This window comes from Aulonocara sp. 'chitande type north' Nkhata Bay, linkage group LG22 (genome assembly GCF_057382095.1).
Source record: "Aulonocara sp. 'chitande type north' Nkhata Bay isolate Kocher_YH1m ecotype deep benthic linkage group LG22, A_spYH_male_GT1.1, whole genome shotgun sequence".
Lineage (NCBI taxonomy): Eukaryota > Metazoa > Chordata > Actinopteri > Cichliformes > Cichlidae > Aulonocara > Aulonocara sp. 'chitande type north' Nkhata Bay.
Window position 1 is genome coordinate 23,781,211 of NC_141364.1, and position 26,938 is coordinate 23,808,148.

Consider the following 26,938-nt stretch of genomic DNA (forward strand, 5'->3'; position numbering starts at 1 on the left):
ACGGTCCCTGAAGGTCTTGTACAAACTGAGGAGGAGGCTCCTCCCCGACAACAGTTCCCGACCTCCGACGAGATCTCAGGCTGCCACACTAAAGAGGAACAAAAAGGCGATCTGACAGCGCTTTCTGCACTCCCTCCACTTTCTCCGGGGTAGTCACGGGATTTCAATGTTCAGCTTGCTCTTTGTAAGTACTCAATGACTAAAAGATCTCAGCAAACCTCTGGGAACTTCTTTCTGCGTTGATTGAATGTAATTCTAGTGCTATAGATCCGCTAGAGCCCACTGAAAAGTTGAGTTCCATATGTTAGGTGATCGCCACACTGCCGGGCAGCCAAAGTAAGTTGCATGAGGAGTCGTCCGAGAATAGTGTCCAGTATGTAGCCACGTTAATGGTAGCTCGCAGAGCAAAGCTTAAGACGGTTTAATCGTGTGCTACAATCGGTGTTGAAAATCCCGTTAAAGGTATGAATGTTCATTCTCACTGCCTCAGACATCCGTGATATCCACACTTGAGTCAATTACCTTTGTCTTGATTGTTGCAGTGCTGCTGGTCTAAAAGATTGCTGCTAAAAGCAAAGTGCGTTAGCTAGCCCGCTAGCTAACATAGCTGCGCTAGCTTGCTATCGCGGCTATGGCTTTTTCCCTAAAGAAGAAAATCGCTGACTAGCATTAGGACTACTAACACGACTATGTCATAGCTTGTGTTTTTCTTTTAGAACAGGATACGTTTAGTTGTATTCATAACGTGGTGTTTTCTAAACTGACCGTCGTTCGGAATACCACAAGTGCTAGCGCTACCTTAGCGCTACACGGTGCAAGGGTGTACAGGTTACCGTAGAATTTCTTCTGAACAACGTGTATCATATTGGCAATGAATACTTGTGTTAACATTAACAATTGTGCTGGCTAGTAGTGCTACTGTTATGTGTATAAGATGCTTGAGTTATTTGTAGTTGTGGAAAGCTGCGTGGTAACTATATGGCGACTAAGCTAGCCAGCTGCCTTCCGCCCTTTGTGACAAAATCTTGACCTGCAGTATAGTTCACCCATATGCTAAAGGCCAATTGCCAGGCTGACGGGTTGATTTTTTTTTTTTCTTAAACCGACAAACGATTTGTCATGTCTGTTTGTTTGTCGTCGCGGCTACTGGACTGTCGTGCTCCTTGTCTTTATTGCTTGCTGTCTGGTTGGAGTCGGAAAATTTGCTCGGTTTCGACGAAAGAAGGAGAGAAAAAAATGGCCAACACTGGAGTTAGGTGGGTCTATAATTTAGCCTCGTCTGGTTTCCTAAAACAGCAAGCGCCCAACCATTTAGCCATGTGGGTTGAAGTGAAATGAGGAAATGCATTTCGGGAGGAAGTTGACTAGAGCAGCTGTGACACTAAAGGCCGCGGCACATTCCCATGCCTCTCAGTTTTCAATTTATGACCTTCCACTGATTTGAGGCTCCCCTCTGGTAGTAAATTCTAGTGGGCGGCTAATACAAGTGAATAGCCATCCTACCAACAGGGCGGATGAGTCAATCAGTAACTGGTGTAACAGGTAAGCTAATTATATACTCCCGATTATGAGTCACTGCAAGGTGACCTGGTTTGCCTGTTGATAGGATGAGATGAGTGATTGCATTCAGGAAAAAAAAGCTAAGGGAATGTTGGGACACTACAACAGAAATAATAGAAAGTTGCAGTGAGTAATGTAATCAATAAGGTCTATACTCTTGCTTCATAAAAGGTTAGACTTTCACAACTTCAGTATTGTAATGCTTTGCAGTCTTCAGACTCCACTAGCATTTTATTCTTTGTGGAAGTAGGTCGTTTGAACAGATGACCCGCTTTATTTTGTAGCTAATTGACACATGATGCTCTGGCCAATCTAGAAATAGCAACTCTCACTCAATCTGCTTATATAGCACATCCCTCAGCTAAAGTCAGCCCTATACTGCTTGGGTGGGCACTCATTTTTGTGATCCGACTCTGCAAGGCAAACTTCTATTACCTGTAACTTTTGTAAGCCAAACTTGAATTATCCTTATTTGAGTTTTGCTATTTTCTCAGCTAAATCAAACTTGTTGTTTAAAGACTTAATATGCTGGTTGGTTGCTAATTTATGCCTACTAGGAGCAAAGAAAATGCCCTGTGACAAGATGGGAAGTTCTCAGCCTTGGTTACTGTAACTGTGAAAGGTGAACCCAGTGTGCAGTAACTTGATATCAGCCTACAAAGGAGTGTTACTGGGGGAGAAGAACACCTATGTTGTAGCCTGCTGGCTTTCAGCCCATCAAGCCACAGGGGGGTGACTGAGTGTTGAAAGGTAGAGCAGAGGAGGCCATTCCATACTGACTGCTTAAACACATTTTAAAATTTAGCTACTCTCCCTATCTGTGGTGGGAATGGAACACGACGTTTTTGGTTTTACAATGGGCTCACTCCTATCTTTGGCTGCAGTAGAAGTTGTTTTGAAATTGGTATAAAGTGGCAAGCTAAGATTAGTTGGCCACTGTTTGTGCTACCTCTTTTCAAAGCGATTAAGTGAAGCCCATATGTAGTTACGCATTAGTGGGCACCTTTTTGTGAGTAGCTCGTTTATTGCAAAGTGTGTGGATTAATGAATCATGCAGTGATCGGCACAGTGTTTACTGTTGTTGCCACAGTGTTGGGGTAAAGCAAAGGCGCAGGCTCAGTGGCACTGGCAGTGTTTCACAGATTGACACCTCTCCTAGATTGCTGTTGCAGGGGTTCCCGCTGAAACTATAGCAACAGGTAGGAATAGGATCCTCCTTTGTTTTTTGTGTTTACACCTGCCTTGTTTAGCTACAGCTGTCAGAGCTGCAGTTAACAGGGGAACACGGAGTTCTGTGCCAGAACATGCAATAGTAATATGTGTTATTGTTGTTTGAGCAGCTGTGTGTAGGTGCTTGCTTTCTCAGATTTTAAAAACGGTGCTATTTTTGAAGCAGACAACAAACCCTCTGTTTGCCCATTGCCTAGGTGTTTTTTTTTTTTTTTTTTTTTTTTTTTTTTGGTGTGTGTGTTACTGGCACCCCCACCCCGTGAGTGCCTCTCGCAAACTAGTGTGTTCATTGTGGCTATAATCTCAAAAAAGATGGATTTGCTACCATGAGCTAAATTGAGATCATAAGGTGATTTATGGTTCTGTTAGGGGCTGTTGGTTTTTAGTTGAGAAAAAAAAGTTCCTTGATGACAGCATATAAACAAGCGTTAATTCTCATTATTGCTGCACTCTTAGGTCTTCTTTAGCTTTACTTTGTAAGCATTTACTAAGCACCATTGCTCCTTTTTGATTTCTTATCAAGAGACACCATATTCCCCGCAGGAGCACTTGTTGCTACCACAGGGATAATTGTTGATATGGCAACAGGCATCCCCCGATGCTGCTGTCAGAAGGCAGTTGGTTTCCAAATGTCAGAAGAATTGATGTTGTGGTGGGATCAGCACCTCCCGGCAAAAATGCGAGCAGACATTCTCTTTACTGGCTCGGTCTGTTGCTGAGCGTTGGTCTCGGCACAGAAATGGACTTCTAGACAGTCCTGGAAGTTTACTTTTCTTAATGTTGGGTTATTTTCTATTTTTATTTTTTTAAATTGTAAATCTGTCATGAATTGACTCTTGCACATATCAATTATAGCTAAATGAACCCATAAGCCTGGCACACTTGTAAACAAGAACCATTGTGCCTTTAAACAACAAGGCAGTTAACTTCTACAGGAGCAGCTGTCAGTTATTTGCTAGAGTGGAAGTAATTGTTAGCTGGAATGTTGAAGGAACACCTTGTATTTTAACTTGCCTGTTCTTAAGGATGCACCAATTGTGAAAGTCTGTTATTTGTTTACCCATATATGCTAGAGGGGGGAAAAAATCATCACAATCAAAATGAAATGAAGATTTTTTTTTTATCTGTATTTTTCCAAGTCTGTATTAGCTCTTATTTTGGAACTCTGTATAATGAATTGACTGGAACTAGAAGCTTTCACTGTTCTTGGCAGTCTTAGAGTTCTACTTACTGTTGGTTATTCTAGCAAATGTTTTTAATCGGTCTTTGGTTACTGTCACATTAAGCAATAAAATTAATAAGAAATGCATTATTGTGAATATTTATGGCCTTCCAAATTTCCAGAAAAGGAAGTAAAAAAAGGTGCATATATATATATATATATATATATATATATATATATAGATATATATAGATATAGATATAGAAATGGTCAGCACAAAACAGCCTCACTATTTGTGGACCAACAATTAGGGAGGCCAGTGGCAGCTTATACTTATTAATAGCTACATGTTCTGCATACTAGCTGTGTGGCCAGTATGCAGAAGATGTGACCACAGCAAATGTTCAGAACTTTGTCCAGCAAGAAGGGGTAGATGTTTTTAATCATTAAAAAAGTCACTATAGAAATAATTTGGTATTGATTGTTGTAATTGCTGTGCTGTGATTTTTTATTTTATTTATTTAATTTTTTGGCACCCTCCGGTGATCCCTCAGAGAAAATGAGTCAACATTTTGCTTCTGATACACGGCAAAAATTTGCCAAATTGAGTGACAGTGTTGCTCAATTAGGAACAGTGAGGTAAATGAGACTGTTTACTGCATCACGATTCTAAATTAAAGGAAGTAGTGATGAGATTAGGTTTCTGTGTGTTTAAAAGAGAGAGGAAAAAAAAAAGGTGAACAATTGAATTCCAGAATTGAAAACCGAACAAATACTTAAAAAATAATTCCATGAATAGTTGACTCTTTGGCTACAGCACTTTAGATTTCTTGTTAAAATGCGTCTTTATGCTGACTTTCAGTGCGTAATTCACATGTTAGCATGCAGGTCAAGGTGTGTCTCGTTGCTGCTTTGTGTTCTGTCTGTGTTGAGAAATGTCATCCTGGAGCAGATTTAGGATTGTGAGATGAGATTATAACTTATCAAAGGCGCTCAGATGGCTCAATATAGTCCAGCGACCCATATTCCAGATCAAGCCAGAAAACTACTGCCTTGTCTTTGGAGTCATATTTGGTAATGGCAACTATTACACACATTATTATTATTATATACTATGTAAATAGAACCGTAAAGGTACTGAAGGTTTAGAGTTTTCTTGTAAACAAATGTGATTTTTGTATTTGGAATTGGTTATTGCTCCTCAAGTTTTCTGCAACCAAGACTCCACAATTTAACTTTAAAATGCAGGAGTCAAAGTGCAGATGGTGACGTCAGCCTGATGAATGCTGAACTTTGTAATCAGCATCTGAGTTGTTATGAATGGATGAGTTTTAAAAGTCTTCCAGTGGTCATTTAAAACTTCGGGAAAATGTGTAACGAATTTGGGTACAAACGGTTTAAAGTTTTCTGATCTGTAACTGGAACTCCCCACTAACGTTTTTTGCTAGTTCATCTCTGTATGCACACCATAAAAATTTGCTGTATTTTTTTAGATCCGCAGCATCCAAGCATTGGAGATTTTGTAAGTAGAAATCTCTGCGGTACCTCATTGTTGTTATTTACTATTTTTCAAACCATGGATTTTTCAGTTGGTGAGCTGGTCCACAATCTCAGAAGTAGATTTGGTGCTCCTGCCATTTGTATCTCAATCTTGTATCATTTGGTAACTTGCCCAGCCTTTGTTGACGCACGCAATTGGCACAAACACTTTATATTACCACCTTTTGTCTCTTTTATTAGTTTCCTTTGTGTATTTGCACTTTTGATTCTCACTGAAATCGCAGGGAAAAAGTGTTTTTTGTTTAACATATAATTGGGCAGTCTTTTTTTTTTTTTTTTTCTTTTCCTATTTTGTGAAAACTGATTAAAAGTGGACGTAGGCCAATTATGTGAGGGTAGAACAGACCTTTGTTTAAATGTTTTCAACCTTTTCATTCCCATTTCTAAGGTGCTGAGCCCTGGTCTCTTTCAGTGTATTCCAGAGATGGATCAGTCTTTGCCCTCCCCCTCTAAGCTCTATCAGAAGCCTTTGATCGTTACACTGTTTATCTGTGCTCACTCAGAGGCAGCAAAGCAGTGTGATAAGTGGGCTTTGCCATGTGCAAGTGCATGTGTTGTGGGTGTTCGTCTGTTCATGGACATAGAGGGTGGGGGTTACATGTTCCCATACCTCCCTCTCTCAAACCCAGTTTACACAGACAAAAAAAAGGCAGTACAGCAAGTTCCCTGCAGGAAGATTACCTCTTGTGCTTTAGGGCTACAGAGAGCTAACCTGCTGTTCTGAATAGGGATTGGAAAGAGACTGCCCATTTATGACAATGTCAGCAAAATAAGCTTGGCATTTAAAAGCAACACTGACAATTACACTTATATTTTTATTCAAATATCTTAAAACTCTTATACTTTCAGAAATATAAATGAGGAAATGTTCTTGTAAAAATAATTCATATAGACTTGTACACCACAAGCTCTAAGGGCTATTGCACAGCAGTTATAATAAGCTCTGTCAAAAGTTACACCCGCTCACAACATAACATACTTGGCTGCCAGTAAGTAGATCTAATCAAGATGCAAAATAAGTAGACATGGCAGCTGCATTTGACATCCTCTTTTTTTCTTCTTCTAACTTTTGCTGTCACTGTTCTGAAAAATCACGAGTGTATTCTTTGTGTGATTTGCAAGTTTTAAGAAGTAAAAATGCTTCCCCTTTTTATAAAGGTCAGCAGTATTAGCGCTATTCTATACTAGAGTACCAAGGTTTACCAAGGTCCATGGTTTGTCAAGAGACACTTAATAAATGTGCCTAAGTTACTCCCAGCCATTAAAAATGTTTTAGTCAGTATTTATGAGGATTAGATCAGAGTTGCTTTGGAAACCAGTCCATTTGACCAGTTAAGCAAATTTGTCGCTTGCCAGTTTAATCTGTTATAGCTTATCAGTAGTGATTTTTGTGACGTAATTACAAAGAGGAATTAGCTGTCTTGGTACCGTGAGTAAACAATGCAGCTTCTGTTCTACAGTATGTACGTCTAACCAGGTGTTTCTGAAGAAGACTGCTCTACGATTGGAAAATATTCCAGGATCACGGATTGTTTATGGTTCAGACAGACCAGCAGAATCGTGAGTTGTGCTTATGGAAATGATCTAGCTGTTAACCTGCAACCAGTCATCTTTCAGTTAACCAGTTCAGGGTTGCAGGGGGTGGGGGCATGGATTAAAGCCTGAAAATGGTTGGACAGCATCAGTGTCTGACTGGTCTACTTTCAGTGGTTATTGTTGGGATAAATAGAAAAGTGCTGCCACAGTTTGAATGAGGTTAGATGGGCAGTTCTTGGAAAATGTGTAGTGACAGGTGATTATGATGTGAAGTCCCATGACTTACCTACATCAGTGTTGTTGTTCTTGTTGTTTTCTATAATTATTAAGTCCTAACAATGCATTTGTCTTTAAACATTACTTACTGGAAAATGCCTTGCCTAACCAGTATATCACCTTTCCCTAAAGGCTTAAATAAGAGACATACCAAAGCGCTTTTAACCACTCCAACTGTAACAGGAAAACACCATCCTGTTTACCACCTTAGCATGATAATTATTTACAAACAAAGCAAATGCACTCTTTTAAAATGTATTTTCTAGATGTTTGTCACAATCATTTAAAAACGTACTGCTGCACTACTGCTATTATGCTAATGTTGCATCATGTCACCCAATTATGGTGTATGATTTTTTTTTTCTGTTTTTATTTTACTGTAAGGACTGTGTGTGAATGAGGAAACTATCCCAATCCTGAGTCATTTTCATCTCCCCAGAGTATTTGTCAGCGTTTATATTAACTACGCATTAGTCCAGTGATGAAATGAATCCATACCATAACCATTTTATATGGATGCTTGAATAAAACTACTGATTCTACAGTTAAGAAGCATTGCTATAGAGTGATTAAATGAATGCATGTCACAGTCATCTTTTTTTAATTTGAGGTCCAGTATGAGCAGCTTTTGATGAATAGAATCTATTAATATTATAACAGTGCCTTAGCAATTGCATGATGATTAGCTACAGTACTAAAATATTAAGACAGATCTCTGATATTTATTTTTGTCTAAATGGGTTTTATTGAGTAATTTAAAAATATAATTAAGCAATCGATCCTAGACTTGAGTTATACAAGATATACGTGGAGCCATATCAACCGCTATACAATTTAAAGGCCTAGTTAGCACGTGCTAATGGGGCGAAAGCTGTAATATTTGAAGCATGCTCAGATAAGGAAATGCAAATGTATCAGAGTAACTGAGCTTCAAATATTTATGGCGATCAAGTGGCCTCTGATTTTAAAAAAGAGGGGTTGGGGGGAGAAACTCAAGTATGAACCTAACCATGGTTTTGGAGTCTTGTTACACCCCTTATGATGATTGATGAAAGCAGCCATATCAAAGGTGAACCAGTTAGAATGGGTGCATCCTGAATGGGCACAGAACTAGTTTTTATATAATGATCATCTATACCGGAGAGGTGCATTTTATTTTTATTTTTTTAATTAATTAATTTATTTATTTATTTTTTCTGGGACAGTTGCTACACAGGTGCTAGACCTTTTGGCAGTTCATGTATTTTCAATACTGTTTGAAAATTAAAAGCATGTAAGCAAGTTTAGTGAGTTTCAGTGAGTCTATAAACCCTTTAAAGAGGGTCTGCTGTGGATTGAGGAGTCCAGCTGCTGGGCAGTCCTGAGGATATATGCGTATCGGCTGGCTGACAGATTCATAGAGGGCCATTCTTTAACCCAACCTATTTGTAGCCTGATGAAACCGTGGCAATCCACACACAGGTTTTAACAACAGGAATGTTTTCCTTTCCACTTGCTGTTAGCACTTTTACTTTTTGATGGAGAGAGGGAGAGCAGGTGCCTTTCCCTGAGGTTTAGTCTGGTTTTTAAAATACCCATCTTTGCTTTTTTTATTTTATTTTTTTTTTCAAACTAAACACACCACAGGTCTTTGTCACAATGTCTGTGCAGTGCCACCTTGACACAGGTAAACACAGACATGACCGGCTGTGATTCACATCCTGATTATAAGGATTCAAGGGCCGGCGATGTCTCAATCAGCCTGAAAACAACAAATGTTTTGTCCTGTTATTCTATCAATTCTCATGACGTATAATACCTCAGTGTTTTATTTACATCATTGTATTGTTTGTGTTATTACTTCTCAGTTGGTCAATTCAATTGATTAGATTTCTAATTCACTTTCCCATTGATTTCACCAAGTTGGTTAACTTTAACACCAGAATATCCTTAAGTGTTTTTCAACTAATGACACGTATTGTCCTATCAATATTTTGCTCTGCACTTGTGCTGGTAGTACTAGGAAAAATGGCTTACGCATTGCTGTATAATCCAGCTTTGATACTCCAACCTCAACCCGCATGGCAGGTGAAGAAATGTTTTTCCTGTTCTCAGAAACGTTTTGAATGGGCGCACACCAGTTCTTCCCACCTCCAGCCTGAGCCTCTTCTTTCTAAAATCCCCAGGAGTGTGCAGCTCATGGGAGGCACAACAACAGTTTGGAATCACTATTGGAGTTCCCAGTGGAGTTTTTGCATACGGGCCACCCTCCCTTAATACAGTCTTGTTCAAGCATGTCTGGGGATTTTGGTTTGTTTGTTACACTATGAAGGGGGGGGGAAGGGACTGGTGAGGCAAAAAGGGGGGTAGAAGCTGAACTAGAGTAGGGTTTTGTGGGGGGGGGTTGTTTTTTTTGTTTTTTTGTAGTTTTGTGCACATGTTTACTTGCATGCTTGCTTGCCTGTATGTCTTTGCTTTTTCAAGCGTGACTGATGACAAGGGCGTGTTGTGCTGCCCATTTCTTTTTAATGTTTGTACTGTTTGTTGAATACTTTGGTGACCTGTCACCATAACCTGTACTGACATGGGTATTGCGTTGTCCTTGGAATTATTAGAAAATGGGTTGTTTTTTTTTTGTTTGTTTGTTCGTTTGTTCCTCCTCCCCCATTGTAGCACAAATTCTCAATCCACTGAATTAGTTTGATAGACACCATCATAAAATGCCAATGAAGCGTTTTTTTTTTGTTTGTTTTTTTTTGTTTTTTTTTGAAACACGTATATACATATGGAACAATTTCGGCATATCATTTGGGTCCTGCATGCTGGGGCTTCTTGTGTAATGGGCTTTATCTGGCACCTGCTGTGGTCCTTCAATTGAATTGGGATTTGAGGAGTTGGGGGAACCTGAGAAATTTTTGCAGCGTGGTGGAGGACATTGTTCTGCTAGAGGAAAAGGACCTGAGGTTTTCTGGTAGAATGTTTCATTGTAACAAGATGAACAAGCTTTAGTCTCGTGTAAATGGGGGGGGGGAACCCTTTAACTACTTCTTCTTCTTTTTTTTTTTTTTTTTTTTTTTTTTTTCTCCTCTCCCGGTCCAGCTGGCAGGGTTATTTAAAAAAAACAACAACAAAATAACAGGAAAAAACAGTCGTCATGCAGCTGCACCTGAAGGCTAGACCCTTGTTTTTCATGATTGGTTTTTACCCAGCATGTGACATGTAAAATAAATGGAAGGGTGATTGTGATATAATATAATATTGGGGGAGCATATTTTGTTACAGTGTTAAATAAGTGGTCCATACAGTAAACATTTTCATCTTGGAAAACGGACAATCATCAAAGCTCGCTATGAATAACCATAACCTACTCTTGCTCCACATATGAGTTTGACACCCACCCACAAGTAAACCAAAGGTCTGCAGGTAATTTGTAATTGGCTTAAGTGTATTTTTTTTTAATTTTTTTTTTATTATTATTATTATTTTTTTTTTAAGTTCTAAAGGTTGGGGTGTGTGTGCTAGTACGGCTGTTTGTATCAACTCTTTTCTCTCCCACTAAAGCATTAAGTTCTTGCTTTTTCATTCTTTATCTCTTTTTTTTTTTTTTTTTTTTTTCCCCCTTCTTAGCACTGTCTTACAGTAACAGTAGTGCTGTAGTGAGTGTAGTGCTTTCTTCTTCATCTTGGGTTTTTGGTATGAACACTGTTAGGGCTGCTCCAGTTTGAGGTGACATACACCCACCCAGCCTATTGGTTGTATTGATGTCACTACTAGGAACCAGCTGGACCATTGGGTGATCCTCTGATTTATCTCAGCTAGTTTTTACCCATTGCCTTTTTGTTTCTCTTCTGTACTCTTTTTGCTCTTTTCCCCTCTTGTTCTAATCTTGCTAATCTCTTGTTATGTCCTTACAGGATGTCTCTTCAAATGACATCTTGCTGGCTTTCTTCGTGGTACTATTTCTTTGTCTCTGTCCTCTTTGACATTTCCAAGTATATTAGTTATCTTTTATTTGGCTCTCATGAAGGCCACAGGAATGAAGGCAGGTCTCTATGATACTTGGCTCCGGTTGTGCTCCTCCTGGTTCGTGGTTTCTCTACGTTTGTTTGCAGCTGTCAGCGCTTCTCAATCTTCTCGAGTTTCACATCAGTGCCCGTCATATCAGAGAGGTAAAGGGAGAATTTAGTACTTTGCTGTCAATACAAAGTGTCGTATTATTTGTGAAGGCATTCTAAGAATGAGGTGGGTGCAGCAAGCATGTAGGTGAGTGTATCAGAGCTTTTTTTTTCATTATCATTGCATGTTGCTGTCATGTCAGTGAACATGGTTTCCTCCAGCTTGCCCTCTCACCCTTTCCTCCTCACATGACAGGTGTGCTCCTGTACTTTTCGACTTGGCTCTCATGGCAAAAATTAGGCCTCAAGCTGCTTCAAGGCAGTACAGTCTGGTCATGCCCAGTCTGGCTCCAGACAAAGCGTCAGTAAAAGACGGAGAGCCTAAGCTAACCTCAAACCACCAGACTGGGATGCATGTAAAACTAATATTTTTCACCATGGGGGGAGGATGTACTCAGACATTTTGTATAAAAAGTCTGTTTCGTCATTTGGTATTCCATGTCTCACTTCTGTGTGTTGATGTATTTGTCTTTCTAATTTTAGAGCAGCCTGCCTCACCCACTCCTAAGCTTGTGGCTAGCTACACTATGTGAACAGCGTGCGTGTGCGTGCGTGCGTGTGTGTGTATAGTAGTCCTGGTGGGAGAGTCATGGAGACGGCCCACCTGATAGCTATCAAGTGCCAACAAGAGCTTCTCACAGCTTTAGCTTTGCAGTTATGGAGTCTTGTTGCAGTAAAATCCTTAACATGGCGAAAGCCTTTTAATTAGCACTCCCACTGTAGCACTTTACTCTTCATGCACTTAAGCTGTGATAACTTCACAGCTGCCACCTGCAGCGTTTTATTGTTGATATTCTGAGCTTAGTTACCACTTATCTTGCACTACAGGATAATGCCATATTCATTTAGTTTGTTTTATGTCTGACTTGACTTCGTATTTCACCAGACAGTTTGATGAATCAAGCAGAAAAAAAGAAAATGAGTTAGCAGCTGCAGGATACCCACACCCTGGTTCCCATTCTTTTGCCATTTTTATCACCTGTTTAGGTTTGCGTGTCCTTTTCTGTTCTGAGATACTGCAGTCCTTATCAGCTAATACTTGAACTCCTCGCTCTCTCGTCCTCACAGTCTTACTCGCTGTCTACCGTTGCTTTGCCTTAGTTACTCTTAAGAGGGTTCTGGTGAGGACCAATCAATTTGGGAAGTTCTTCCCATCCAGCCTCAGTCCTTTTCCCCTGTTTCTTGCTCCAACAGCCCTGTTCCAACAGTGAACACGTGATGTTGAACAGGGCACCAAGGGAGCTTTCTCTGAGCCATTGTGTGGGCCTCTGCCTTTACTCAGTGACCTTTCTCCCAATTTAGAATATATGTTTATACATGGACACGCATGTGCAAAATGCCAGCTGTAAGCCCAAGTTCTTTATAATACTGTTTCTAGTATTCATAAAATAATCTCACATTTAGATAATTTAGTAATTTTTGCAATCTTAGTTAAATACAATTTTTAAAAAGTAATGTTCGTTGATGATTTTGAATGTGGTTCTCACATTTAGTAGGTGTTTTGGTCTGGTTTAAAAATGGCAATGAAATTTTATTTGCTTCATTTGCTGCCAATTTATACAAACAAAATGGTATTGGTTAAGTTTGTATTTGTAAATAAAATTGGGGTTAACCAGACAGGAAAAGCTTAGCATCATGAGCTCTGATGATTTCAGGCTGTCTTCACCTTCTAGAACTTTCTTTTTCTATTTGTATTACATATATCTATTTTGTGAAATTGTGTATGCTGCACTGTTTTGTGGCAGAGCAGCTGCAGCAAATGTTTAGCCTGTATTTAGCAAAATACAGGCTAAACATTTTTAGCCTGTTTTTTTTTTTAATTAGTAGTTTGTCCTAGCATTCTTACAACATTTCCACTAAGTTATACCAGCCATTCATGTCGAAGTGACTAGAGAGATCGTTAACACGCTTTCGGTCTACAGTTTGAAGGTTTTTCTGTCGACGGCTGCTCGTTTCCTGTGTGGTTAAACATACTTGGCTTGTACAAACACATTTGGTGTGTATCTCTGTGCATTTTTTTTCTTCCGTCTTCCCTGATCTAAGCAGTGCATAGCTGCAGAACCAGTTTGCAAATTTCAACAGTAATTTGCATGCATTCCCGACAATGTTGTGATGGCAGACTGGGCAGCAGCTGGGCAGGCCCAGTGTTACCACAGTTTGCTTACTTCCTCTGAAAGGCTTAGTCAGAACTGGTGGCCAAAACTTTTCTTCATCTTTCCGACTTTCTTGTTTATCTTCTGTTATGTAAGGCAATTTATGAATAGGTGACAAATAGCCAGGTATGGCTATTGGGTTTGAGTTGAAAGTTTGCGCATTTGCTGTCATTTGTTTTCACCTCAAAGCTTAGAAGATTCAATACGGGACCCTTGCCTTTTTCACTTTTTTTTATTTTTTATTTTTTTCTTTCTTTTTCTTTCTTTTTTCATTTATTTATTTATTTTTTTGCTTTATGTACCTTATGTCAGAGACTTTCTGTGGTCTCGGGCCTGGAATTGCTTCCTGTGCCGACATCGCCTATAACGATGACGTTGGAATTCACCTTACGCTGCTCATTGTATTGTTGTTGTTGTTGTTGTTTATTGATCACAAAGTGCTTTGTTAATAAAATATTCACAGAGGAAGAACTTATGAATGATCACTTAATAATTCATTTAAAAAGCACATGCACTGGTCTTATCTGCACAAACAAAGCTGCCTGTGTGTACTATTGACCGTACGGCACAAATAGAATCTAAATCAAATAGAAACGTACAAACAAAATAGCAGAAACGTAATAGATTTCTGTCAATCAACAAGTGAATTATGTAATCATTACAGCTCTAGGTAGTGAGTACGGTGAGAAGGGATTGCAACAAAAACATGAAGCGCCTGAATTTAGCTCGACTGAGACTGCATTTAGCGTAATACTTGCTGCTTAGCCACACCTCATGTTCTGCACCTGGCCCTGAGGTGCTTTAGTTCGCATACACTTGTGCTAATTCTAAAATGGGGTTTCCCATCTGCCCCCCCCCCCCCCCCCCCCCCCCCACACACACACACACACACACACACACACACACACACACACACACACACACACACACGCACACCTGTAACCCTTCTTGTGGCAGCATTTGGAACACAGACTGTATGAAGTCACTTGGTCCATCTGAGCAGCTATCCACAATCCAGTTGCTTTTCATCCTTTTAGCATAAGCTGTCATTGTGGTGTCCTTGGTGTGTATTTGTGTGCGTGTCTGGTTCTTTTGTTCTTTGATGGAGTTTTTTTTAATTTCTTTTATTTATTTTTTTATTTTTTATTTTTTTTCCCAGTCTCTTAGTCTGCTCTCCTCCTTTTCAGTCAGGTTTCACAGGTGAAAAGCACATGCTAGCTGCCCCGTCTCTCCACTTATCTGTCCTTTTCATTTCTGGAGGATTAGGAGCTGATGGGGGGGGAAAAAAAACAAAACAAAAAAAACCCTTAGAAGCCTGCCCGACTTTTGTCCAGGCTTCAGTTGTCAGATTGTAGCCATGCCACACTCTTTTCTGTCGGGCTCAGTGGTGGTAATTAAAGGCATCACAGATGATCTTGGCCATCACACACCAACACACAGGCGCAAACAAAGTCAAGGCTGCTTTGAGTGCCATTGCAGCTGTTCCATGGGTTGACACACTTCTTGTGTAGTGGCGGTGTGGTTGATAGTACATATCAGGCTGGTTGACTTGAGACAGGCTAAAGATGGAAAAAGCTGTCACTCAATTTATTTAATATTTGAATGTATTATATAAAGCAGCTGAGAGTACAGAGTCTTGTTTCATTCAAAATAAGTTTTTATAAAAGGGGAGCATGGGATTGAAATGCTGGGGCTGTTTGAAGCTTTGCCCACCCGTTAATCCGCACCTTGTGACTGCTGCCTGTGACATGGTGCTAACGTCCGAGCCTTTTTTTTTCTTTTTTTTCTTTAGCGCACGTACGCACGCGCAGACACACACACTCTGGTGTGTGGTAGGTGTAGAGATAGTCAGCTCTTGCCGTTTTTGTTTTGTTTTTAAATGCTACCTCCCCACCTCTCTCCCATATTGCTCTGAGAAGGTTCCAGCCAGTTTGTGGCGGCTGGATTTAGACTGTCAAGGACTTGGCACAGTTCAGCTGCTCCGTGGCCAGTTACAGGCCAGACATTACCTGTTCTGAAAGACACTGTTATGAAGTGTCTGCACTCCATGCTGTGAATATTATTAGTTTTCCATTTTGGTGACGGGTGGTGAATTGACAGTGATGTAATCCAAAGGTGCGTTCATTTCACTGCAGGATTAACTGGCTGGAAGGTAGAAACAGTCATGATGGGGATTTTTGAGTGTCTATACACTGTCGTTGTGCTTTAGTTCTTTTAAAGCTACCTTTAGCTGCTTTGTTATTCACAGGGGGTCGTCCCAGCAAGTAGCTCCACATGTTTGAGTTTTTAGCACCAGGTGACCTTCCTGATGCAGCCCCAGGGGATTTGTCCACCCCTGGAATCAAAAATAGGATCTTTTGCTTCTGTGAATGTGTAAACCTCTACAGCATGGAACAACCTTTATGTTGCAAATTCCAGAAGCTGATATTTGAGAAGTGAAAACACTGACAACAACTACAAGCAGACCGCAGATCATGTTTCAGTTAATCAAGACTGAAATGTATGCCTTTAATTACTAGGGAAGTGAGCTTGTTGGCTAGACACTTCAGTAATGGTGGTGGTGTTGTTGGTTAGATTCAGAAATACTAGTTGGATTAACTAATGGTTTGTATGTATGAGTCTGGGCTGCTGGGTAGTCACCTGCCACCTGTGACTCTGCTATTGGGATTTGTAAATGAGTAATGTGGAAGAACAGACTCAAACTAGTACACTGGTGTGTTATTTTGATCTAAATTGTTGTATGTAGTTTAATCTGGCATAGCCTAACTTCAGCAGAAGTGTGTGGCAGCTAACCTGCAAGGAAAGAGGCATGCTGATGCTAGCACAGTTCACTTAACCACACTTGGTGAACTAATCTGACATTGTGCGTGTGAACAGTGTTGTGCAAGGCTGCAAAGTGCCACACATTTCAGCAGCTTTTAAAATGCTGTTGGAGGCACTGAAGAATGTGATCAGCAGTTTTGGTGGTTTCCGTAAAACATTCAACAATGTTTGAAGATGTTTAACTTTGACCTTTTTAGTTTGTTGTTAATTAAAATCACTTGTTTAATGTAGTCATATATCCCTAGTTATTATAGAAAGCCTTTTTGATGGGGAGGAAAAATAATCTTGTATAAACTGAAATTCCAGATTTATATCTGCTTTATTAAAGGCTCCTTTAATCTGTACTGTTGTCCACCCAGTGCTCAAAAGTCAACATGTGGTATATTTAATCTCCAGACTAATAGTCAAATATAATCATGATATGCAAAATGTATTGTGGTTATTACCATTAATCAGCTGCAGATGTGCAAATTTAACAAGTATCATATTCTGTAACGACCTGAATCGGTGGCCTCCTGCTTGTGCAGACACTGGTTATCTGTTTGAAATAAATGGGTGCTGTTTGTGTGCGATCTCGTTACATTTAAGTCTCCCTTTCTGTGTTCTCTTCACAGGGTTTCTGTGTTGACTTGAGCCGTACCTATATGGCGTGTGTGAGCGGAGAGTTCTGCCAGGCACAGCACCTCACCTCTGTGGAGAAGTGAATCGGCCGCCCCCCGAGGGACTACGCTACCCAGAAACCCCCCTGACTGCCAGCGCACTAGGAACTGCTGACTTTTCCCAAAGGCCCTCTGGGATATTGCGTAGCCCTTGGCCTGATTGCTCTGCCCTGTCCCAACCGATACGAAAAACCTTTGCTTTCTACTTTCTTCTTGAACAGCCAATCACAAACAGCTCTCCTGAATGGGGTAAACTGATTGGATGACTCCTGGATAGTCTCCTCATCTTCTTCTGTGTTATTATTTTTTGTTATTAACTTTTTTTGGTTTTGTATTTTTTGTATTTTTATTTTATTTTTTTAAATCCCAAAGTACTGTGGACTAGTTTGTTTGTTTTTTCCTTTTCTTTTGTGTTATCATTCTGTGTACATCATCCCATAGTGAATACCTGTTGTCCTCCTGAGCGACCCCCCCCCCTCCACGTGTTGTCATTTTTATTTATTCTACCCTACATGAAAACATACGTTTCCTAGCAAATTTTTTTTTGAGGGTTTTCTTTTCTTTCTTTCTTTTTTTTCTTTTTTTTTTTTTTTTTTTTTTTTTTTTTGCTGACTTCTGAGCCAAAAGTCGCTTTTGTTTTGTAAGAGTTTTGTATTGTAATTGTTTTTTTTAAAGCCGTCTCGCCAACATGAACCGCCCCGCTGCAGTTGAGATTGTCTACGAGCGCATGAGGTTCCTCATCACCCACAACCCCACCAACGCCACACTTAACAAGTTCACCGAGGTATGCTTACGTTTGTGTTATTGCTGATTATCAGATTCCCAGGGCTCTGTCTCAAATGCACCCTTTCACGTTTTCTGCCAGGAACTGAAAAAATTTGAGGTGAACACTCTGGTTAGAGTTTGTGATGCCACCTATGATAAGGCTCCAGTAGAGAAAGAGGGGATACAGGTCTTGGTAAGTGTTGACATACATTTTCGTGGCAGTCTCTTACTGGATGTTTGTGCTGTTCAACTAAGTTATTTGATGACGATTGATGTTTTCTGCTTTAGGACTGGCCTTTTGATGATGGTGCCCCTCCTCCCACCCAGATCGTGGATAACTGGCTCAAGTTGCTCAACACCAAATTTCGAGAGCAACCCGGCTGCTGCATTGCCGTACACTGTGTGGCAGGCCTCGGACGGTATGTATGGTGTACAGTTGGCCTCCTTTTCACCAAAACTCTTTTTTTCTTACGTGCCCAAATAACAGTCCTGCGTGCAATAAATGAGAAATGTAGTGGTATGTTTTAAGTTAGAGGGTTAGAAGGTGGTTATTTGGGTCCATATCAAAGTGGCTGCAGAGATAACTGAGACATCTGTTCTCAAAGTTAGACGTGCCATTTCTAAGGCAGCAACACAGCCTGTCCCTTGTGTAACGCAGCCCATTTGACCCAGTATCTCATCCTTTTGTTTTTTCCCGCCCTGTTAGTAATCTGGTTAGTGTGACCAGGGACCATTTTATTGCTGCGGTATTAACAGTAGCTCCAGAGAGATGTGGTCAGAGAAAGCATTCACTTGTTGTTTCTTCACTATTGATCACACAGCATTGGCTGGTCTTGCCTTTCACCCCCACCTCCAGAATTGAATCCTCAATACTCATTAGTGATTCATTTAGTAACTCAAATGATTGTCTCCTTTTTCTCCTCCTGTTAGAGATCATTTAAGCAGCTGATTGTCTTTTTACTGAGCACTATCATTAGCTACAACAGCCGGACATTGGTTCTGGGGGGGGGGAAGCGCTAGTTTTCGAATACATTCTATCTAGTTATGATCTTCCGGAGATGAAAATATGCACACTTCTTAGTCAGAAACCAGTGTGACAGTGAATTACAAACAAGTTATGCTGAATAACAACACAAAGTGTGAAAACAAATAAGGCATAAGCACATGACATGGGGGGTGTTTGTGTGAAAATGTCTTTCCTGACCACAAGTGCAGAGTTAGCCAATCTGCTCTCAATGGCTTCTAGCGTTTTGCATTGCTGTGGCATTCCAGAGACTTTCTAATTCCCAATATTGGTTAGACTGGCATTTTCTGACTGCGTCTCCTCTCCTTCTTTCCTGTACTTTGTTTACTGCAGTCATATGAGATTTCTGCCTTGCAGTGTGATCTGCTTTAAACAGGCTAACACTTAAGCCTTCAGTGTAGGAGGCAGCAGTTATGTGCCGCCTTTTAACAGAGTCCACACAACATTCTCACATTCTGTCTGTCTTGAATTGTATGTGAGAAAAAAGCCACTAAAACAACTGCTGTCAGCACTGAGCTCTAACCTGCCGAGTGGTCTGGAAAGTGTTTATGTTTGTCTTTTCTCACCCCATCTCCTGTTGTGAGAAAGGAGAAGCCTTTTACTGTAACTCATCAGTTAGTTTTGTGTTTGAGGCTCAGGGTGTGAGCACAGTGCCCCAGCAGGGCAACAGTGTACTTGTGCACCCCTGTTGAGTTCCCAGGCCTCTTTTTCAGGTTTAAACGCCCCTTTCTCATTCCTTCACCGCCGTATTACTGTGGAACCATGTGACTCTTGGCATTTAATCTTCTCTTCTCCTTCTTTCTTCCTTGGATGCTCTGTCTGCTTGAACTGGTGGTCCACTGGATTTCTTCACCTCACAGAGCTCCAGTCTTGGTGGCCTTAGCCCTCATTGAGTGTGGGATGAAGTATGAGGATGCTGTGCAGTTCATAAGACAGTAAGTATACTCTTTGCTTTTGTACTAGAACCATAAAAGGAGGCCAAGTCTTATCAAAGATCATTGCCTTTTTAAGAGACTTGCAGTGTAAATCAGACACAAGGTGTGCTGATACTGAAAACTCAGACCTCCATAAAACAAAAGAAATGATTAAATGCATTTAAGTTGGAGGGATTTAGAGTCATGGAACTTTTTTTTTTCTGCTAGGTGATATCAAAGGTCCTTTTGGGAGGAAGGTGCTTTCAGAACTTTTTTGTTTTTCCTTCCCTGGTTGGAAAGCTAATGCACTGTATTAGTGAGTTGGTTGACAGCATAGCAACATTTGGGCTATCAACAAAAAGTTGAAGGATGCTGTGAACAGAGCTATGGACTCATGATAATCAGAGTTAAAAGGGACCTATTTTTATGCTGTTTTAATTTAGATAACCTGGCAAGTGAGGTGGACTGAAATGCCTGATTAATATGTGCCTTTCACCCACATTACCAGCATGTGCTGCTCTGTGCCCAAAGATGGCATCCAGTAACTATAACAATTCACTTGGTGGTTTTTCCTGTAATCCTGCTTAATCTTAATTACTTTTTTGTGTTTGGATGGCCCAAGCAGTTGAAAGGAAATGCTAGCATGTTTTGTTTTATCTTTTTTTTTTTTTTTTTTTTTTTTTTTGAAGAGCTATTTGACATTAGCTGTGTAAATGACAGTCCTTCTTTAATGTATGCTGTTTACATAGGTGTGTTGTTTGCTTTAAATATGCCAGTTGCAGTGTGCTGCACCAAAACATCATGTGATCCCATCTAGACCAATGACAGTACACTTGAGTCACTGAGAAATTCCCATTTTAAGCCCTTACGCCAAAGTAGAAGATGGAGTTCTAGGAATTCAGAAGTACTAGTTCTGACTCGCTTGAAAATGCTTGTCAATCTTTTATAACTCCTGTAATCACCGTCATGTTTTAATGTGCTGCATTCTTTGTAGTCACGTTATTTAAAGAGCCTCTCCTTCTTTTCTTGTTTTCACAGGAAGAGACGTGGAGCCTTCAACTCCAAACAGCTTCTTTACCTCGAGAAATACAGACCCAAAATGCGTCTGCGGTGCAAGGATAGCATCTGCTGCGTTCAGTAGGCTGCCTGTCAGTGCGTCTTTCTTGTGCACATCTAGTGGGGAATCTTCCGATAACGGGAGAGATTTAAAAAGAAAAAACAAAACAAAACACGGAGAGTGCTATCAGTAATTATTGTGATGATTTGTTAACACTGAGTCATGGTTAATTGAGAAGGAAGCGAGTGATCAAATGAATGAGTCCAGATCTGGGGATCCACCAGCCGAACCAATGAATGGAAGGTTAAAGCACACAGATAGGCCCGCCACTCGGTTTATACTGTTCAACCACGGGCCAGAATTTTTCAACTTGAGTCCATCCTGTCTCTTATGGGGTTTTTATTTGACTTTTTTTTTTTTGTTCCAGTTTTAATCATGGGATAACAGTTTCCATTTTTTGTGAATGTTTATTTTTACACAAATGTGGTGATGAAATTATATATTCTCATTTTGATTTCCACTATTGATATTTTATAATTGGGCCAGAACGACATACTTTTTTTTTTCTTTTTTTTTTCTTTTTTAAAACACACATTGTGACTGTGTCTTTTTTGCACAAAACTCAAAGGTTCACCTGAAAAATGCAGTAATGTTTTTTTTCTTCTTACCCTTCACTTGCTTTAATGTCACTTTCAGTTTAAGGGGTCACTGAGTTTGAATATGTCTGTAATATTTATTCACAAGATATGTGTGGCAGTTAAGAGTTTGGCAGGGGCAAGGACACTTTGTCATCCAATAGTTTTAGTTTTATCTGTTTGAGAGCCATGTCTTTTTTCTTCTTCTCTCTCTCTTTTTTTTTCTTCTTTTTCTTTAAATCTTGTTGGAGTGCAATAATCAGTCCACCTCAGATATGTCCGCCAAACCCTGCTGAGTGTCCTACGCACACATACACACGAACTGCAGATTATCATCCAGGCCGTTTTAAAAAAAATAAAAAACAAAACAAAAAAAAAATACAACAAAAAACAAATGTAACTACAACAGGTACTTGTAATTTCATTCTCTCTCCCTTCTGGGGCTACAATAGGACTTTTTACAGGTATGCGTATTTAAACTCTTACACAGAGCCTAAGATTCAATCTGAAAGTCAAGCTGGAGAAGAATGAAAGTGGTCAGTTTTTTTAATCATTGTACCCATTTTGAAAACATCCCCAATTCATATTGGTTCTTTAAAGATAAATAAATTCAAATAAAAAGCAAACTTGTCTCCTTCCCACCCCCCCGAGGTTGTCACAGTCTGAGTGGGCACGGGCGTGATGTGTAGTGAAATGGGTGTTTCGTATGGTGCTTGTGGCAGATAAGAAGTCCCTGCCTAAATGCCGCTGTCCTAAAAGTTCACTTCAACCAGAGGAGCTTGTAAGAGATCCATCTAAAAGGAAACCATGGGAATGCATGGTTTCCTTTGTTTGGAGCAGTGAAGCCTAATTTCATTTCCTGGGCCACATGCAACGTACTTTGAGCTTAAATGGGAAGTCAGTGTAAAGACGTTTCACCTACACAATCCCTGAGATATCTTTATATAATATGCATTTAAAAAGAAATCTTAATTTCTTTATTAGTAAATTACTTTGTTCTTTAGAAGTAGGAAAAGCTGGAAAATGTATGAGGGAAAAGGTTTTTCAAAACAATTCAGTGGCTGAATTAGAGACTTAGCAGGACCAGTTCTGGCCCCCAGGCCTTGTGTTTGACGGCTTAGAATAAAGTTCAGGGGGAGGGGTTGTACATCCTGTTGGATTGTGCGGTTGTCTTGTTGGGTTTGCAAGGCTGCAGTGTTTCTGGTCTTCCTGTGTATCTGGCTGATATCAGGGGAAGGGTCCAGCTGCAGTCCCGACAAACCCCCGATCCCTCTTTACCCATACTTGATTCCTTACCCATGCTTTTTGAAATACCTGCTTCATTATGCTAAAGTATGACACACTTGGATATCACAGGATATCTAAACCAAAACTTCCTACTTCCTGTGCCAGTCATTGTTAAAAGTTCTGGTATGAAGATGGTGTGCATTTAAAATCAACACATAACAGTCAGTGGGTTTGAAATGTAATGTCAGACAGTGCCATCCAGGATGAGTCAGTACTTCCAGAGGCATATATGAGACACATCACATTCCAAGGATCCTGAATTGAAATCCATGGAACAATTCTGTAACAGTAGAGGTGGTGGAAGTTCTCCCAGGGCTGCGGAAAGCTTTTTAAAAGCTTTTTTTCTTTGTCTTTTCTCTGATTGGTGATTCTGTACATGTATTTTTATGTTTTCACTTAAAATGACAAGTGCCCAAAGGTGTTACAAACATAGGTGCTGAGGTGAGACTTGCTTTTAGAATGGCTTTGATACACACTTTGCCTACCCACACATTCTCCATATTTTTTCACATGTGGGTATTGGTTTAGTCATGTGGTAAAAAATTACATTTTATTTGGAAAATTCAGATGTTTAAAGCAAAATGTCATCTTTGTCCCCCCCCGTCCCCCCCCCCCCTTGTTTTTGTGTTTTGTTTTTTAAACTGAACAACAACGCCGGCTCTCACCTTGCACTTAGTGATCAACGCAATCAGTGCTTCCGAGACAGTATGTTCTCATTAGACATGTCTGTCAAAGGAACTCCCCCATGTCCTTTCCTCATCTGAGAGTGAGTCAGCACCACGTGGAAAGCACAGGACACCGAGGTACCGAGCGATGACTCACAATCTCAAGTGGTAATCACGACTCCTGCCAATACCTCAAACAATTGAAAGTGCCCCCTCTGCTGCTGAAACGGTGTCATGGCGTGAGCAGTGAAGTCGTTCCACTCACGCTGAGAGCGATGACAGTTCATTGGTAGTTGCAATGCGTCTCTTCCTCCTTTTTACTTTTGCAACAACACAAATTGGAGATTAAAACACGACTTAAAACAGACTTGTGCCTGTCTGCACTCTACATGGGCATGTTGCCAAAAATCCTTTACTATTACCTAAAAACGGCGAGTGCTGGAAGTTTCCATTCCTTAGAAGAAAGAGCACTAAACACAATGAAAACACCTCAGTACACATAAAACTGTATTACTGGAAAACTAAGCAAAAGACAAAAGTAAAAACGATTATTCTGGAGAAAAATGTTCCCCATCAGTGTTAAATGGATTCATAGAACTATTACACGCTGAAGCTTGAGCTCATTTTGAATCCTTAATATCATACTTACTGTCCATCATCATATTCGCTAAGTCACATGTTTGTAGTGGTTATCCATAAGCTCAAAAACACACACCTACATCTTGATTAAAAATAATAATAATAAAAATATATAATAATAAGCACACATCTCTCTCTATAGAGGAGAGGGCGTGTGGAAAAAAAAAAAATATAAAACAAAAATCAGCTGAATTTAAAAGGCTTGAGCAATGTGTGACATGGTTAACTGTCAACAGCTATCTTCAGGGAGGTTTAAAAATATGAATGAAAAATGAATATCTAGTGTTGGCAAAGCAGCTGAATTCAGACATTCTAATCTGTGCTAATACGAAAAAGTTGCTGAGCCTGCACCTGCTCAACTTGCCTGTTTTATTAGACCAGACATGGTCAGAGCTGCTTCCCCCTCTCCATCATCCTGAAAGCGTTCCTTGTTACTGTATTAAAGAAGTTATTAACAACTTTTTCACACGCCATCTCCTCTACATCGCACGTTACCCAAGATAGTTACCAAGAGGAAACTCATCTGTCACCATGATAAGTCACTGAAGCTGGTTTACTTGCTAATGTTATATAATCATTTCCTGTATAATGTGTTTTTCCTCACCACATACATAATAGTTCTCTCTGCAAACATGATTCTGTTTATATTTAAACACTTATTAAGAGTACTCTGTGAGGAAATTGGAATAATGAAGTGATCTGACATTGATGTTCTGCTGACACTGACATCAATGGAGTATGTCAGTTATTGCGACTGCCTACAGCAAGATAATTAGACTGTATTGCCAGTTCCTTGTTCCGTGCATAGCTTGCTTTGAATAATATGGACGTCATTTACTTCCAAATCTATGATAAGAGCACAGGAAAATGTCGTGCAAGAGGCTGATTGTTACAAGGAAAAAGGTTGCAACCACTTGATAAATGACTCAGAATGTCGTCATTGCTGGGTACAAAGGCACAATCCTGTTGCCCTGTGCTTCTTCCTCAACACCAGAAACACTCATGTAGTTTTGTCTGAGTCTGACATCATCACACCATCATCACAATTTGGGGCCACTTGTCTTAAAATACCCTAAAGGTTAGTTTCACAGGCTGATCAGAAACTGGAGCGGACCAGTGAGAATGTGCAATAAAGCTCCAAATGCTTTGTGCTCAAACAGCCGCAAAGACAATCTGAGGACAGTTGGCATGGGCCACCCAGAGGCCTGATATCAACATTCTGATTATCAGAAAGCCAAAGATCCACCAATGAAGAAGATGATGATACTTCGAGCGACACCCACTTGCCTTGTTCTTTGAAATCTGGGTAAGTTTAGATCAGATGTTATTTTCTCAAAGTGCACTCTGTATGAGGGTAATTGATACAAAACGCCAGCCTCACTTCACTGCTCAAAAACACCTCACCCTTTCACACTCTTTTGACACGAAGTACCGAACGACGTCGCAGTGTTTGTTGCTATGGATAACACGGAGTGCTGAAAGCTTTAAAAAGCATCAAGCTGACAGGTGGCCACGTAGAGATACCAAACCCCACAGTGCCTCTGGATCTGAGGCAAAGATCGAGCTGCTGTGAGGCAAACAAATGAGTTACGATTGATTGATTAAACTATTTAGTTTGGGTAAATGTGAGACTTAAAATTAAAATCACTCTTGATTTTCACACGCATTTGAAAATGGCTCAGGAGCAAAAAGAAAGGCTAAAACAAAACGGGTGTTATAGTAATTAATCAGCAGCGATTGCATTTCATTTAGCTGCTTGGTTTTATGTAATTTGTTGATTGTTACCTTCAACTACTTTGTAACAGCATGACTTTGATGAACCCTGCAGGATGTTGGAAAACACCTATGCCAACCCCTCATTTTATTATTTCTCCAACTTGGAATATTTTTTCCCTTTTTAAAAAAAAAAAAAAAACGCCAGCAGGTATGTACGTTTCTCTGCTTGTTGTATGATTCAGGGGAAATGTGAACTGGTTACGCTAAAGCAGTAGACCAGAATTTGAAAATAGAAAGCCCCTGCCCCCCTCTTTGTTCTACTGCGTCCCTTTTCCACCAAAGGAGATCGGGCATGTTACATGTGCCTATGAGATCCTTGAAACGCTGAGGGGAGGGATTAAAACCCCAGTCTCACAGCCTAACCCATTCCATCACCCTGTTTTAGTCCGTGTATGGATTATTTTTCTTCTTGTGCTTTTTATACTACCTCATACCTGATCGGGTTAAAAACAAAAACAAAAAAACTGCTATTGACCAAAGTCCTCCATGACAGCCTGGCCTGTCCAAAGCCTGAAAATAGAACCAGAAGAGGTGAATTCTCTCTTTGAACTACAATACTGTACTACTACTTCCTGCTATAGCTTTTGCAGGGCTGTCATAGATCGCCAATCTATTGTAGGACTAACACAGAAAGACAATCATTCGCACTCACATTAGAATTGGCAGTTGACCCCAACAAAGTAGGGCACCCTACTTCTTTCGGGGTTTAACCTCCAACCGACGTAGGGTTGGAGGTTCAATTCCTGGCTGCTCTAATGTGTATGCCAAAGTGCCCTTGGGCATTGCTCTTAAAGCACTGTTTAAAGGGCTTTTAAAGCAGAGTAAGGAGTCCATTTGGTGTTTTATGTCTTGCAGCATGAATGACGTGTCTTTCGGGAAAATTTAAATAAACAAAACTTTGCAGCTTTCTGTTGTCTGGTCTTGGTTTATTTAAAAAAAAATCTGTATTTCTGCTTGTGTTTACTTCTGTTTATCATGTGCTGGCCAAATGGGCTTGTGTGAGCGCCAACATCTGGACTGAGGGTTGTTACGGCCCTCACTTTAAGGTCTATGTTAAGCATAA

At 40.1% G+C, this 26,938-nt stretch overlaps 1 protein-coding gene across 1 annotated transcript; it reads left to right on the top strand.

Annotated features, from left to right (window-relative positions):
- The first annotated feature begins 29 nt into the window (after window positions 1-29).
- Window positions 30-23,827, top strand: ptp4a2b (protein tyrosine phosphatase 4A2b). Its single transcript, XM_086279693.1, has 7 exons — window positions 30-184; window positions 17,069-17,362; window positions 17,789-17,897; window positions 17,979-18,071; window positions 18,167-18,297; window positions 19,763-19,837; window positions 20,855-23,827. Exons 2-7 carry the CDS (start codon window positions 17,358-17,360, stop codon window positions 20,955-20,957), a joined length of 516 nt encoding a protein of 171 aa, XP_086135819.1. The 5' UTR covers window positions 30-184; window positions 17,069-17,357; the 3' UTR covers window positions 20,958-23,827.
- Window positions 23,828-26,938: the final 3,111 nt, after the last annotated feature.